Source organism: Pan troglodytes, chromosome 1 (genome assembly GCF_028858775.2).
Source record: "Pan troglodytes isolate AG18354 chromosome 1, NHGRI_mPanTro3-v2.0_pri, whole genome shotgun sequence".
Classification (NCBI taxonomy): domain Eukaryota; kingdom Metazoa; phylum Chordata; class Mammalia; order Primates; family Hominidae; genus Pan; species Pan troglodytes.
The window spans coordinates 1,955,139-1,970,268 of NC_072398.2; the positions used below are offsets into that span (position 1 = coordinate 1,955,139).

The 15,130-nt window shown below is 39.6% G+C and overlaps 1 protein-coding gene across 5 annotated transcripts in view; it reads left to right on the forward strand.

Annotated features, from left to right (window-relative positions):
- The window catches only part of ZNF124 (zinc finger protein 124), a 34,027-nt gene that overhangs the window by 11,360 nt on the left and 7,537 nt on the right, over positions 1-15,130 (forward strand). For 2 of the 5 annotated variants that reach the window (XM_016942212.4, XM_063809295.1), the window contains 3 exons: positions 945-1,071; positions 1,692-1,752; positions 3,541-4,812. In XM_016942212.4, the coding sequence (XP_016797701.1) occupies positions 945-1,071; positions 1,692-1,752; positions 3,541-4,192 (840 nt within the window). In that variant the 3' untranslated portion in view covers positions 4,193-4,812. Of the gene's footprint in view, positions 1-944; positions 1,072-1,691; positions 1,753-3,354; positions 4,813-15,130 lie in introns of those variants that run through there. The other 3 variants (XM_016942200.4, XM_054675024.2, XM_063809296.1) reach the window with 2 other exon arrangements.

Genomic DNA, 15,130 nt, shown 5'->3' on the forward strand with positions numbered 1-15,130 from the left:
AAATATTGTCTACCAGGGAAGCTCATCAGATACTCAGTGCTCAGAGTGTGTTTTTGTTTGTTTATTGAGGCTGATCCCCCTAGGCACCACTGCTACAATAAAACAAAATAATAGACTTTTGGAAGGAAAACAGGGGTTCAGCAAATACCAGATTGTTTAGATAAACTATTTAGCAACAGTGAGCTACTTTTATCACTTAGGTTGTTGGGATGCCTCTTAAAATGTAAGTTCCCTCATACCAGCAAAGGTTGAACTTTGTAGCAGGTATTTCTAAGGGTAAGTAGTCTTGTGACGGCTCATATTAACTCTCTTATGCACACCAGATAGTAAGACTTTGTTATGATATGTACTGCAGGTATATGCTATAAAGAAAAATCATAACAGCAAATATTACTCCCTGGACCCACCAACAAGAAGGGTGTTCCTTCTCTGCTGCTGCCTTGCTGAACAGTTCAACTTTAGCATAAGAACTGCTGGCCGGGCGCGGTGGCTCACGCCTGTAATCCCAGCACTTTGGGAGGCCAAGACAGGCAGATCACGAGGTCAAGAGATCGAGGCCATCCTGGCCAACATGGTGAAATCCCGTCTCTACTAAAAATACAAAAATTAGCTGGGCATAGTGACGTGTGCCTGTAGTCCCAGCTACTTGAGAGGCAGAGGCAGGAGAATCACTTGAGCCTGCGAGGCGAAGATTGCAGTGAGCTGAGACGATGCCACTGCACTCCAGCCTGGCAACAGAGTGAGACTCCGTCTCAAAAAAAAAAAAAAAAAAAAAAAAGAACTGCTATGTGGGAGAAAGTAAGTGTAGACAGAGTCATAGTTCTAGTGACCAAATAGTGGAATAAATGTTCACCACAGAATCAGGTGAACATCTTATAAATTGACTACAGATTTCCAGTGCTTTCAGTCTCATCCATCCTCTACAAAAATGTGGAATATTTTAGAACTCGGTTGCCTTTGAGGATGTGGCTGTGAACTTCACCCAGGAGGAGTGGGCTTTGTTGGATCCTTCCCAGAAGAATCTCTATAGAGACGTGATGCAGGAAACCTTCAGGAATCTGGCTTCCATAGGTAAGAATCACAGTATTTCTTCACTTAGTCAATCAGAAAGTAAGTGTTTCATGGTTTTCAATGTCATTCCATGATTTGGAATGTACAAAGGGAACACTTTGATGAGTGAATGAGGCATGGACCCAGTGTGCAATGACTCTTGTTTCTTAGTCTATTTTTTAATTGTGATAACAGAATACCTGATCCTGGGTAATTTACAAAAATAATTTTATATTGGCTTATGATTCTAGTGGCTAGAAAGTCCAAGGTTGCATCTGGTAAGGACCTGATGCTACTTCAGCTCAGGGCATGAAGCAGAAGCGAGTGGGCATGTGCAAAGGGATCACAGCAAGAAAATAAGAGCAATTCTTGGGAGCTAAACTTGCTTTTATAACAACCTGCCCTCTGGCAACTAATTCAGTCTTGCAAGAGTAAGAGAAAACATGCATTCCCAAGCAAGGACATTAATCTATTAATAAGGAATCTGTACCCATAACACAAACAATGTTGCCATATTGATGACCAAATTACAGCATTCATTTTGGTGGGTACAAACCATATCCCCAACATAGCACCTAGAGTCTAGTAATTTTTCTATAATTTCAAATAATTTGTAATATATTTCTGGGTCTACATTTTAGGAAACAAAGGGGAAGACCAGAGCATTGAAGATCAGTACAAAAATTCTTCAAGAAATCTAAGGTAATTTGCACTCACAAGAGGAAGCAGTCCCCCTTGGGGTCAATTGTAGTATATAATCATAAGTTTAAAGCAAACAAGGCCAGGCATGGTGGCTCACACCTGTAATCCCAGCACTTTGGGATGCTGAGGTGGGCGGATCACCTGAGGTCAGGAGTTTGAGACCAGCCTGACCAACACGGCAAAAACCCATCTCTACTAAAAATACAAAATTAACCCAGTGTGATGGTGCATGCCTGTAATCCCTGCTGTTTGGGAGGCTGAGGCAGGAGAATTGCTTGAACCTGGGAGGTGGAGGTTGCAATGAGCCGAGGTTGTGCCATTGCACTCCAGCCAGGGAAACAAGAGCAAAACACCATCTCGGGGGAAAAAAAAAACCAAGCAAACAAAATAAATTAAGACAACATCAATTTATTCTCAAAGTTTTTACCAAAAATATATACTTCAATGTAACATGGATGTTAAATGTTTGCAAAATAGTTCACTTGAAAACAGTATTGTTTTAGTCTACTTGCATTGCTATAAAGGAATACCTAGGCTGAGTAATTTATAAGGAAGAGTTTTATTTGGCTAATGGTTCTGCAGGCTTTATCAGAAGCATAAAGCCAGCATCTGCTTCTGATGAGGACCTCAGAGAGCTTCCAGTCATGGCAGAAGGGGAAGGGGAGCTGACATGTCACATGGGGAGAGAAGGAGCAAGAGAGAGAGAAAGGAAGTGCCAAAGTTTTTGGCGTTTTTTTGTTTTGTTTTGTTTTGTTTGAGATGGAGTCTCTCTCTGGTATCCAGACTGGAGTGCAGTGGTGCAATCTTGGCTCACTGCAACCTCTGCCTCCCGGGTTCAAGTGATTCTCCGGACTCAGTCTCCCAAGTAGCTGGGATTACAGGAACACGCCACCACACCCAGCTAATTTTTGTATTTTTAGTAGAGACAGCATTTCACCATGTTGGCCAGGCTGGTCTTGAACTCCTGACCTCAAGTGATCTGCCCACCTTGGCCTCCCAAAGTGCTGGGATTACAGGCGTGAGCCACCATGCCCGACCTTTTTTTTTTTTTTTTTAACAATCGGATCTTTCAGGAACTAATAGAGCGAGAAGTCACTCATTACCACAACAGTGCCACTTATGTGGAATCTGCTCCCATGACCCAAGCACCTCACACCAGGTCACACCTCCAACATGAGGATCAAATTTCAGCATGAAATTTGAAGGGAGTAAATACCCCAACTGTATTCAATACTAAGAAACTGCATATGAGAATATTACTGTATTGTTAATAGCTATAGGGGAGGGAGCCATGTTGTAGACTAATCAATCCATTTATGTTCAATTTGTTTATGTTAGAAAACCTGCACTTTCTCTGATATTGGTAGCAGTGTAAGTTCAGACTTAGTAATAAAAGAAAATAACTAATAAACCATTAATGATGGGGTTGTCATTTTTTGTAGAAGTCATATGATAGACATACTGTGTAAAATTAAATAAGTCAGTGTAGAAAAACCTCCAGATGCCAAATTTTAATCTGAACAAAAAAATTCCTGCTAGAGTAAAACCACATGAATGCATTGTGTGTGAAAAATTCTTCATACGTCATTCATCCCTTCATAGGCACATCATATCTCATTCTGGAAACAACCCATATGGGTGTGAGGAATGCGGAAAGAAGCCATGTACATGTAAACAATGTCAGAAAACTTCCCTTTCTGTCACAAGGGTTCACAGAGACACAGTAATGCACACTGGAAATGGACATTATGGTTGTACAATATGTGAGAAAGTTTTTAATATTCCCAGTTCATTTCAGATACATCAGAGAAATCACACTGGAGAGAAACCCTATGAATGTATGGAATGTGGGAAAGCCTTAGGTTTTTCCCGTTCTCTTAATAGACATAAAAGGATTCACACTGGAGAAAAACGCTATGAATGTAAGCAATGTGGGAAAGCCTTCAGTCGTTCCAGTCACCTTCGTGACCATGAAAGAACTCATACTGGAGAGAAACCCTATGAATGTAAGCACTGTGGGAAAGCCTTCCGTTACTCCAATTGCCTTCACTACCATGAAAGAACTCACACTGGAGAGAAACCTTATGTGTGCATGGAATGTGGCAAAGCTTTCAGTTGTCTCAGTTCCTTGCAAGGACATATAAAGGCTCATGCTGGTGAAGAACCCTATCCATGTAAGCAATGTGGGAAAGCCTTCAGATACGCCAGTTCCCTTCAGAAACACGAGAAAACTCATATTGCACAGAAACCCTATGTATGTAACAATTGTGGTAAAGGCTTCAGATGTTCCAGTTCCCTTCGTGACCATGAAAGGACTCATACTGGAGAGAAACCCTATGAATGTCAGAAATGTGGCAAAGCCTTTAGTCGTGCTAGTACCCTTTGGAAGCATAAAAAAACTCATACTGGAGAAAAGCCCTATAAATGTAAAAAAATGTAAAGGCTTTAATCACTACAGTTTTTGTCAAAAACATGAACAGTCACATACTTGAGAGAAACTGTGAATGTAAGGTGTAGGAAAGTACTTAATTTTCCCAGATTTCCTCAAATACATGAAAGGAATCAAACTGGAGATAAACCCTATGACTATAAGCAATAAGGTAAAGCATTCAATTTTTCCATTTCTTTTTGAAAACTTGAAAGGACTCACTGAAGAAAATCCGTATGAATGTTTAAAATGTGGTAAGGCCTGCAGTTGTTCCAGTGGTATTTGATGGTATAACATAACTCATTCTAGAGAAAAACTTTATGAAGGTATCGAATGTGAGAATGCCTTCATTTATCCTATAACTCACTCAGAGACACATGGTAACACATACTCCAGATTGACCTTGTAAATAAAAGAATGCCCACCAGATTGAAATCCTAGAAATACAGAAAATTCTGAATTTTAACAATTACTTTAAAGGTCATGTGAAAACTCCCACTGGAAATAAATCCTGTAAATGTAAATATTATGGAAAACCTTATGGAAAATAATTATAGTACAATTCTCAGGAAAATTCACTATGTGAATGAGATGTTTTAGGAGCAATAAATAAATTGAATATATTGGTTGCTCATTTTTGAAGAGTCTCTCTAGAATATAGATTTTCACTTCTTTTGAAAAAAAAAATTGAGGTGAGACTTTTTTTTTTTTTTTTTGAGATGGAGTCTCACTTTGTCGCCCAGGCTGGCGTGCAGTGGCACAATCTCGGTTCACTGTAAGCTCTGCCTCCCAGGTTCACGCCATTCTCCTGCCTCAGCCTCCTGAGTAGCTGGGACTACAGGTGCCTGCCACCATGCCCAGCTAATTTTTTGTATTTTTAGTAGAGATGGGGTTTCACTGTGTTAGCCAGGATGGTCTCGATCTCCTGACCTCGTGATCCGCCCGCTTCGGCCTCCCAACGTGCTGGGATTACAGGCGTGAGCCACCACGCCCAGCTGAGGCAAGACTTCTGTAAGTATTCTTCAAGCAGTAGTACAAGAGTTAAATATGTATTCTTCTTTTTTAAGCTGGTAAATAAATTTCCTTTTTCTACCCATTTTAAAGTGTGTTGGTTATATGGGTAAATTGAAATGTATTTCTTTTCCTTTTTTCTTGCATAGCCATTTTAAAAAATATTTTTTAAATATTTAAAATAAAAAATATTTTTTAAATATTTAAAATATAAAATATTTTTAAAATTTTTAAAAAATTTTGTGGGTTACAGTAGATGTGTGAAATGTATTTGTAGGTTTAACTTCTGTGTAGTTTTAATTATTTTGTTATTAATTGGCCATTGATAAATGAGTCTATTTTCTTTGCTAATAGAGTTGCTGTCAATTTGTAAGTATGTAAAGTTTATTATATATTCTCACGTGAATTATTATTTTCATCTGTTGTTCTTTACATTGTCATTATTTTTGGCTATTTGCATAGGTCACATTGGTTTAAGGAGAGAGACCTGTGATCGAACAGTGTCTTGTGTCTAATCTGAGAAAGAAAGCATCCAGTCTTATCATCATGTATGATGTTAGCTGAGGGTTTTTAAAATAAATTCCTTAAAGCAGGTTGAGAAAGTTTCCTGCTGTTCATTATTATTGAATATTTCATTGTCAAGTGTTGTTGAAGTTTTTCTCATGGTTTTTGTGCATCTATTGGAATGATCTTGTGGTTTTTCAAATTTATTCTGTTAACATGGTATATCACATTAATTGACTTTCTAAAATAAGAAATTGGGTCTAACTTTGTCACCCAAGCTGGTCTCAAACTCCTGGGCTCAAGTGATTCTCCTGCCTTGCCCTCTCAAAGTGTTGGGATTACAGATGTGAGCCACTGTGCCCAGCCAAATTGACTTTTAGATGCAAAAACAACATTGCTTTTTTGGGGGGTTAAATCTCTCTTGGTAATGAAGTGTAAGTCTTTTTATATATTGGTAAATTCAGTTTTGTAGCATCTTTTGAGACATTTTGCATCTATATTGAAAGAAATTTGAGTACCCTAGCATAGTTTATAGTGCTATATACTATATAGTGTTATTTCATATATATGTAGTTTATTAGTTCATTCTTGAACTGCTATGAAGAAATTCCTGAGACTGGGCAATTTACAAAGGAAAGAGATTTAATTGACTCCCAGTTCAGCATGGTAGGGAGGCCTCAGGAAACTTACAGTCCTGGCAGAAGGTGAAGGGGAAGCAAGGCATCTTCACAAATTCACAAGGTGGCAGGAAGGAGAAGTACAAGCAGGGAAAATGCCAGATTCTTATAAAACCATCAGATCTCATGAGACTCACTCATTATCATGAGAACAGCACGGGGGAAACCGTCCCCATGATTCAGTTACCTCCACCTGGTCTTGCCCTTGACACATGGGGATTATTACAAGTCAAGGTGAGATTTGGGTGGGGACACGGAGCCAACTTATATCTGTGTGTGTGTATGTCACACCTATGTGTGTACAAGGAGACATCCACTCTGGGGAGAATTAGGTATCTCAGACAGTTGCCTGACAAGTGATTGTTGTGTAGGAAAGCATAGTGACCTTGTGTTTTCTGTGCTGCTTTTTCTCTTGCTGCTGTTATGTGCACTCTTCTGATGAGGTGCATATCCATAGATCCTCATGATTTAGGTGCAGATGAGCAAAGACAAGGGAAATAATCACTTTATATTATCCTCTCCCAGTACCCCTCCCAGTACTAAACTCCTAGCCAAAGGGGGCTTTCGTTAGCATGGCTGCTCACCAGCATTCTAAAGATATAATCCTGTGACCACAAGGCTTGATGAACTTAGACAAAATGACCTTCTTATGGACGCTAACTTCAGCAAGATTTAGTAGCCCTCACTGGAGGCTTAGGTGGTTTTCTCCACTGTGGGTTGCTGGGGTTCTGAACTCTTTCCCTTAATCACACAGATGGTCTACACTGTCTGTTTCCAGGTAGAGATAGTACCTGAAACCTGTAACTTTACATGAGTAGAAATCCGAAATGTTATAAGGCAATTGTTACAGCAAGAAAGGAAAAGACTAGTTATGTGATGTGCTCACATCCAGAAATCTAATAGCAGATGACTCACCAATCATAATAGAGCATGTCAGTTAAAGGCACTCCGTGACTTCAGTCCAGACAGGATCAAGTCCCCACTCTACTCCTGTCCAGTGTCTGAATTTAGACAAATGACTTACCCTCTCGATGTTTAAGTTCTCATCCTGATAATGGCAGCACCTACCTCACAGATTTGTGAAGAATAGAAAGTTACTACATGGCTGCTCATCATAACAGTGATGAATACATTGCAGGGACACTTTAACTGGTGTACATTTACATGTTGGAAACCTTTTAATAATTGAAAAAAATCAAGTAACATTTCTAAGGGTGAAACTAATGGTCAGTGCAGAGTATTGGATTTTATTTGACCTTTTTTTTTTTTTTTTGAGATGGAGTCTCGTTCTGTTGCCGAGGCTGGAATGCAGTGGCGCAATCTCAGCTCACTGCAACCTCCACCTCCCGGGTTCAAGCGATTCTCCTGCCTCAGCCTCCTGAGTAGCTGGAACTACAGGCGCCCGCCACCACACCCAGCTAATTTTTTGTATTTTTAGTAGAGTTGGAGTTTCACCGTGTTAGCCAGGATGGTCTTGATCTCCTGACTTCGTGATCCGCCCGCCTTGGCCTCCCAAAGCTAGATAAGTAATTTTAAAATCCCTTAATCTTCTCAGAAGTACATGGGTTGTATATGTTTGTTCAGTGCTCATCTGTTTATTCACTCATCTCCATAGAACTGTAAACATAATTACAAAATAGTAACATTACAAGAAACTGACAGTATATACTCACATACATAAATACATTATCTGGACATAACAGTGTGATTGTTTTTCTGTGTGACACCCAGATTATGCTTATCTATCAAGCAGTAACCCTGAAAAATTGCACATTAAGAAAGTAAAAGCAATAGTAATTACAATGACAATGATTTACCATAAAGTCTATTATATTTAACATATCACTGTACTAGGTAATTCGTGGTTAATTTATCCAACTATATACAATCAGGTAATATTTGTCTTTAATAGGAATAATTAGTCTATTTTGTTGAATATTATAATGGATATATTTGGGACTGGGTTTATTGCATTGCTGTGTTCACAATACCTGCTCTGTTTTCTTTTTATCTTTTGTACTAAATTTTAATATAATTCTACTTTTTCCCTCATATATATATAATTACATATATAGTTATTTATTATATTTATTTATATTGTTTTATTTTTGTTTTTAACCTAGAAATTGTAGCTTACTTTTAAACACTGTCGCAGTGTCAAGCAACTTAATACCTGTGCCCTGTGGGCAGCAATACTCTATTTAGCATCCTTCAACTTAAAACAAAAATTCTTACATGTATTTAAAATATTTAAAGATACATGCACATGTCCTAAGTGGATAGCACCATACAGTTTTAAATATTGGGGACAGTTTTGTCTGAGGCTTTTTAGATCTTAAAAAAAAAAAAGCGGGGGGTGGGGAACGACATTTTTAGCCCAAAGATACCACCAGATACCACCTTGTGATCCCAGTCACTTATTCTCAGGGATGGACACTATATTGATCTCTAACAGCATAGGTCACTTTCCTCTTGTATACTTTATATAAACATCATGCAGCAGGAGCCCTTTTGTACATGGCTTTTAAAATCCAGTAGGTTGTTTTGAGTTTTTCGGTAATTCTGCATGTTGTTTTGGTTTTTTTTTTTTAGCATTGAATTCTGTTATGTGAATATCAGACAATTAATCACTCCGTGCTGATGCACATATGCATGTGTTTTAGTTGAGGGTATTAGGAACAGGGCTGCTATGTAAATTCCAGAAAATGTATTGGTATTGGTGAAACATACAAGTTTCTGTTGGGAACGTGTAATAATCACATTGTTGTGTTGTATGTTTACGTCTCTTCAGCTGTAGGTGATATTACCAGTTTTCCAAAATTGTACCACTTTTTACTTGTAACACTTTTCATGCCAACAAGTAACGTGTGAATTTCCTAGGGTACCCACATCCTTGCCAACACATGGTTTTTTTTTTTTTTTTTTGAGACGGAGTCTCTTTCTGTCACCCAGGCTGGAGTGCAGTGGCACGATCTCAGCTCACTGCAAGCTCCGCCTCCCGGGTTCACGCCATTCTCCTGCCTCAGCCTCCCGAGTAGCTGGGACTACAGGCGCCCGCCACCACACCCGGCTAATTTTTTGTATTTTTAGTAGAGATGGGGTTTCACCATGTTGGCCAGGATGGTCTCGATCTCCTGACCTCATGATCTGCCTGCCTCGACCTCCCAAAGTGCTGGGATTACAGGCGTGAGCCACCGCGCCCAGCCCAACACATGGTATTTTCTGTCATTTTCATTTAGTCTTCTGGTTGCTGTGTGATGGTCTCAGGCTTTATTTACATTTCTCCGATTACTAACAGACTTGAACATTTCAGCATACTTTTTAGTTATTGAATAACCTCTATTTTGAAGACTTACTTTGCTCATCTCCCGCTATTTTAGGGCTCTTTTTCTTCTTGATTTATGGTGGTTTTTTACATGAAGCTGGATAAGATTCCTTTCTTTGGTATCCCTCTCACTCAGTCTCTCTCTTTCTGTATTTTAATAAGCTCTTAATTTTAATAAAATTTTGTTATTTTTCCCAGTATATTAAATATTTTTTGTTTTATTTAAGAAATATTTCTCTTAAGGCCACAGAGATTTTTTTAAATGAGGATGTATATTTAAATTTTTATTTTGCAATTCATTCAGAATTGAGTGTTTTTGTGGCTAGGAATTCCATTTTTTCCAGTAAGCTAACAAAATATAATTTATTCTGTATTTTGATAAGGTCTTAATTTTAATAGAATTTTATTTGTTCTTTCCCCAGCATATTAAATGTTTTTTGTTTTATTTAAGAAATCTTTCTCTATTTTAAGGCCACAGAGATGCTGTTTTTGTTTTTTTAATCAGGATGTATATTTAAAATTTGATTTTGCAGTTTATTCAGAATTGAGTTTTTTTATGGCTAGTAATTTTATTTTTTTCCAGTAAGCTAACAAAATATAATGAATTTTCATTTGCCGTCACCTGTCATTGTCTCACCCAAGTTAATATCTCACCCTCAAAGCTGACTTTTCTGTGAAGACTGTATAATTCTGTTATTTTCTTCATCTTTCAGTTTTCAGCAGCCCCATAGCACCAAAGAGTCAATGGTAGTTTTGGTCAGAAATCTTCAGTGGGCCTTTTTTGCTCAGTGGATAAGTTATTTTCATATTTTATTTATTTGTATGTTTAATTTTAAAATATTAGTTGACAGATAATATTGGATATATTCAAGATATCTCCAAATACACATTGTGTGGTAATTGTTACAAAATCAATATCATCTGCCGTGACTTAAAAGTTTGTCCTCCGCCTAAATTCATGTTGAAACTTTAAACTCCAAAACAATAGTGTTAAGAGGTGGGGGCCTTTAGGAGGTGGTGAGGTCATAAAGGCTGTGCCCTCATCATTGAGATGAATGACTTCATAAAAGGACTTGAGGGAGTGAGTTCTGCCCTTTCTGCCCCTCTGCTGTCTGTGAACATAACATTCAGGATGTCATCTTGAAAGCAGAGACCAAGGTCTTCACCAGAGACAGTCTGCCAATGGCTTGATTTTGCACTTCCCAGCCTATATAACTGTAAGCAATTGAGTTTATGTCATGTATAAACTACCTAGTCAGGTATTTTGTTAAAGCAGCAGGAAGGGACTGAGACAACATCTATTGCCACCCGTGCTGTACATTAGATTGCTAGAACTTATTCATGTTATAACTGAAAGCTTGTACCTTTTCAGCAATGTCTCCCCATTTCCCCTACCTTCTGGCCCCTGGAAACCACTATGTAGTCTGTTTCTACGAGTTCAATGTTTTTAAGCTCCATCTGTAAGTAAGATCATATAACATTTGTCTTTCTGTGTCTGACTTATTTTACTTAATATTCTCCAGCTTCATATTTTCACAAATGACTTTATTCTTTTTTATGGCTGAATAATATTTCATTGCGTGTGTGTGTGTGTATCACAATTTCTGTATCCATTCATCTATTAATGGGCATTTAGGTTGTTTCCATGTCTTTGGCTATTGTGGAAAATGCTGCAATAAACCTGGGATTGCAGAAGTCTCTCTGAGATACTGATTTTATTTCCTTTGGATATAATCCCAGAAGTGGGCTTGCTGGATAATATGGTAGTTCTAGTTTAATATTGTGATGAGCCACCTTACAGTTTTTTATAATGGCTGTATCAATATTCTCATACATGTAAGGGAATGTTGCTCCCTTTTGGAAGACAATTCTTCATGGATCTCTCACTTCATTTTCCCACATCTTGTATAAGCGTTTCTTCTGGGGTGTCTTTTTCAGGATTTTTTTAAATGAAAGAAACAGACTTGAAGGATGTGTATCTTCAGGTCAAAGGCCAAATAAATACCTGGACAATTTAATAAAGATTATGCCTTTCTCTGAGGCAGCGGTTGGAAGGTTTTCTTTGAAACACATGTTAAAGCACTGGGATTTCTTTTTTTTTTCTTTCTTTCTTTTTTTTTTTTTTTGAGACGGAGTCTCACTGTGTCACCCAGGCTGGAGTGCAGTGGCACAATTTCGGCTCACTGCAAGCTCCGCCTCCTGGGTTCATGCCATTCTCCTGCCTCAGCCTCCAGAGTAGCTGGGCCTACAGGTGCCTACCACCACACCCGGCTATTTTTTTTTTTTTTTTTTTTGTATTTTTAGTAGAGACGGGGTTTCACCCTGTTAGCCAGGATGGTCTCGATCTCCTGACCTCGTGATCTGCCCGCCTTGGCCTCCAAAAGTGCGGGGATTACAGGCGTGAGCCACCGCGCCCTGCCAAAGCACTGGGATTTCTTAACCTTGAGATTCCTCAGCTGTGATCAAAATCTACTGAGCAGAAAGCATCCAGTTGGGTCTCTTTGATCATCCCTGTCACTTGGAGTGGACGTGGGGAACAAATGCAGATATGGAGCTCTTGCTTCCATTTGTGTGATGAATCATCAAATATTTTTCATCAGGCCCAGGAATCTCATGCCTTCTTCTAATATCCATGAAGTTGACAGTCTTAATTTTTTGGCTTGCAAATAGAAAAAAATCCAAGAATGTTCACATTTTTGACCTCTTGGGTGATGATGCGATTGATTCTGATAAATCTATAACCTTATAACCTGGTATAAGAGGAAAGTAGAAAGATTCTCCACAGACCTGGCCAGGGCTTATGAGAAGGCTTCCTGGAACAAGTAGCAAATTCTCTTACCCAAATGAGAGTTGAGTAAGAGAGTAAGATCCCTCCACTCTCCAACCTGTTAGCGAGGTTGTTGTGTGAGAGGGAGAATTGAAAGGAGCAGTCTAAATGTGCTCATATGTTCATTCTCCTAGCCAAAGTAGGAAAGAATGAGGAGTCCCCAAAGCTGATAGAGCACTTTGGATAAATAGAAAATACTGTAAGTTCTTGTGGTTTTGCTGAAAGCAGTCAACAGGCTGCTAGAAACTAAAAGGAAATGTGGGTGTTGGTGCCTTGCTTATAAGCAGAGAATCTCTCTATGTACTCACTGATACCAAAACTCCACTGACAGGGCTTGGGCAGGGTTCACCATGAAAGCAGAAATGTCACAAAACAATGGAGGTGGGGCCTTTGGGGCTAACTCAATGTCTTCTTGTGTTTCTACACCAAAATTTACAGTTAGAATTTTGTTGTATGTGTTTGTGCTTCCCTGTCCCCTAAGTGCCGGAGGGGATTATTCCAGTCTGGGTGGGAGACAGGTAGAAGAGTGTGAGAGAGACAGAATTCTCCATTTGCCACAGAGGGCAGGTCAGTCTTTATCATGAGAACCTTTACACTCTGATATCCAAAATGTTCACCCTGCATGAGCTGTTAGCTGCAAAGACAGAGGTGTCTGTCTCAGTGCTCCTGTCTAGAATGGTAATATCTCTCTGCTAGTAGATGTAGCTGATAATTGAGACTGTGCTTCAAAAAGTTAAAGAAGCAGCCAGGTGCAGTGGCTTACGCCTGTAATCTCAGCACTTTGGGAGGCCAAGCCGTGTGGATCATGAGGTCAGGAGTTCGAGACCAGCCTGGCCAATATGGTGAAACCCCATCTCTAATAAAAATACAAAAATTAGCCAGGCATGGTGGTGCATGCCTGTAATCCCAGCTACTCTGGAGGCTGAGGCAGGAGAATGGCTTGAACCCAGGAAGCGGAGGTTGCAGTGGGCTGAGATCATGCCACTGGACTCCAGCCTGGGCAACAGAGCAAGACCCTGACTCAAAAAAAAAAAAAGTTAAGCCAATGACTAACAGAAATCCTTGAGTTTACAGGATGGCAAATTAAAAAAAAAAAAAAAAACTTGCTAAAACACTGAAATTCCCTCCACTTACGAGATAAAGTAACTAGCTGAAATTGGTTTGAACCAATAGAACCAATGGGACTCTGCACAGAATCAGCTTGCTGACATCATAGCCTGAATTTCCACTATGTTTCCTACTAACTCCCCCCAAATTTACACATATGACCCATGAGGAAGCATGAAGAGATAACTGGGCATGCCCATGGACATTCCAGACCTCCCATTATCGTCCGCTAGTCACCTCCTAACCTCAGAAGCTACCCCCCGTACCTGTTCTAGTAGAAATTCTGCCTTGATGCCAGCAGAGGGAGACAGATTCGGGCTTGGGACTCCTGTGTCTTTGGGAGTGAACTTTCAACATAAAGCTTTTCTCAAAAACAAAAATCCAGTGACAACTCAATGTATTGGCTCTTAGCATATTGGATAGTAAGCACTGTTTTCTCAATAACAAGAAGACCTGAAAAAAACCCAGAGTTCTGCTTTCCAAATAAGGTTTAGTGAAGCTAAGTGGACATATTTTCATTGCTTAATTCTTCCAGCAGTCAAGAAAAACTTGATCACTTTGCCATTTGAAGCCTTTGACAAAAAGAGCCTGCACCTAAAGATATTCTTTGGGGTGTCTGACTCATAGCCACCCTGACACCATTGCAGGTTACACTAATGTGAAAGTCAGTTATAAGCTTGCTACAGAACTCCAGTCAAACTGAATCCAAACTCAAGGAGGGCTGGGGGCTGCCTAGCTTTGTATTCCAATTTTGAGGTGGGTCAATTTGAACTCTTATGAAAGACCTCAAAAGACTACTTGTTAAATATAAATAATGTATTCTAGAAGGAAATTGGACTGGCACAGAAATAGTTCTAAAGGGAAAATCGGAATCTATCTTTGGTGGAAATTTTATGCCCTGCTGCACTATATGAAGCAAAGCTTCTGGCTCTATGGGGCCCCCACTTCACTAAGTATTCCCTAAATTTCTGTCCCTGCTTTACCAATAGGTCAGGGAAACTGATACCTCATGGTGTTCACTGAGCTACTGTCTATGGTGGCTTCTGAACTTCAGTGTCAGCCATGCGGAACCTGAGTGGGGTGGTCACACCACTCAATGGTCAGAACTCAGGGTCATTGCTCACATTCTAGCTGTTTGGTCTTTTGCATTAAAAACTATAGACTGTCTGAAAAAAGGAGACCTTTCAGGCTGCAAACTGGAAATAACCTCAGCAGCTGATTTACTGCTGTGTCCAGTCACTCAATTACAAGTCTTTGGCCGGGCGCAGTGGCTCACGCCTGTAATCCCAGCACTTTGGGAGGCTGAGGCTGGTGGATCACCTGAGGTCAGGAGTTTGAGTTGGCCAACATGGTGAAACCCTGTCTCTTCTAAAAATACAAAAATTAGCCAAGCATGGTGGTAGGCGCCTGTAATCCCAGCTACTCGGGAGGCTGAAGCAGGAGAATCGCTTGAACCCAGGAGGCAGAGGTTGCACTGTGCTGAGAATGCACCACTGCAC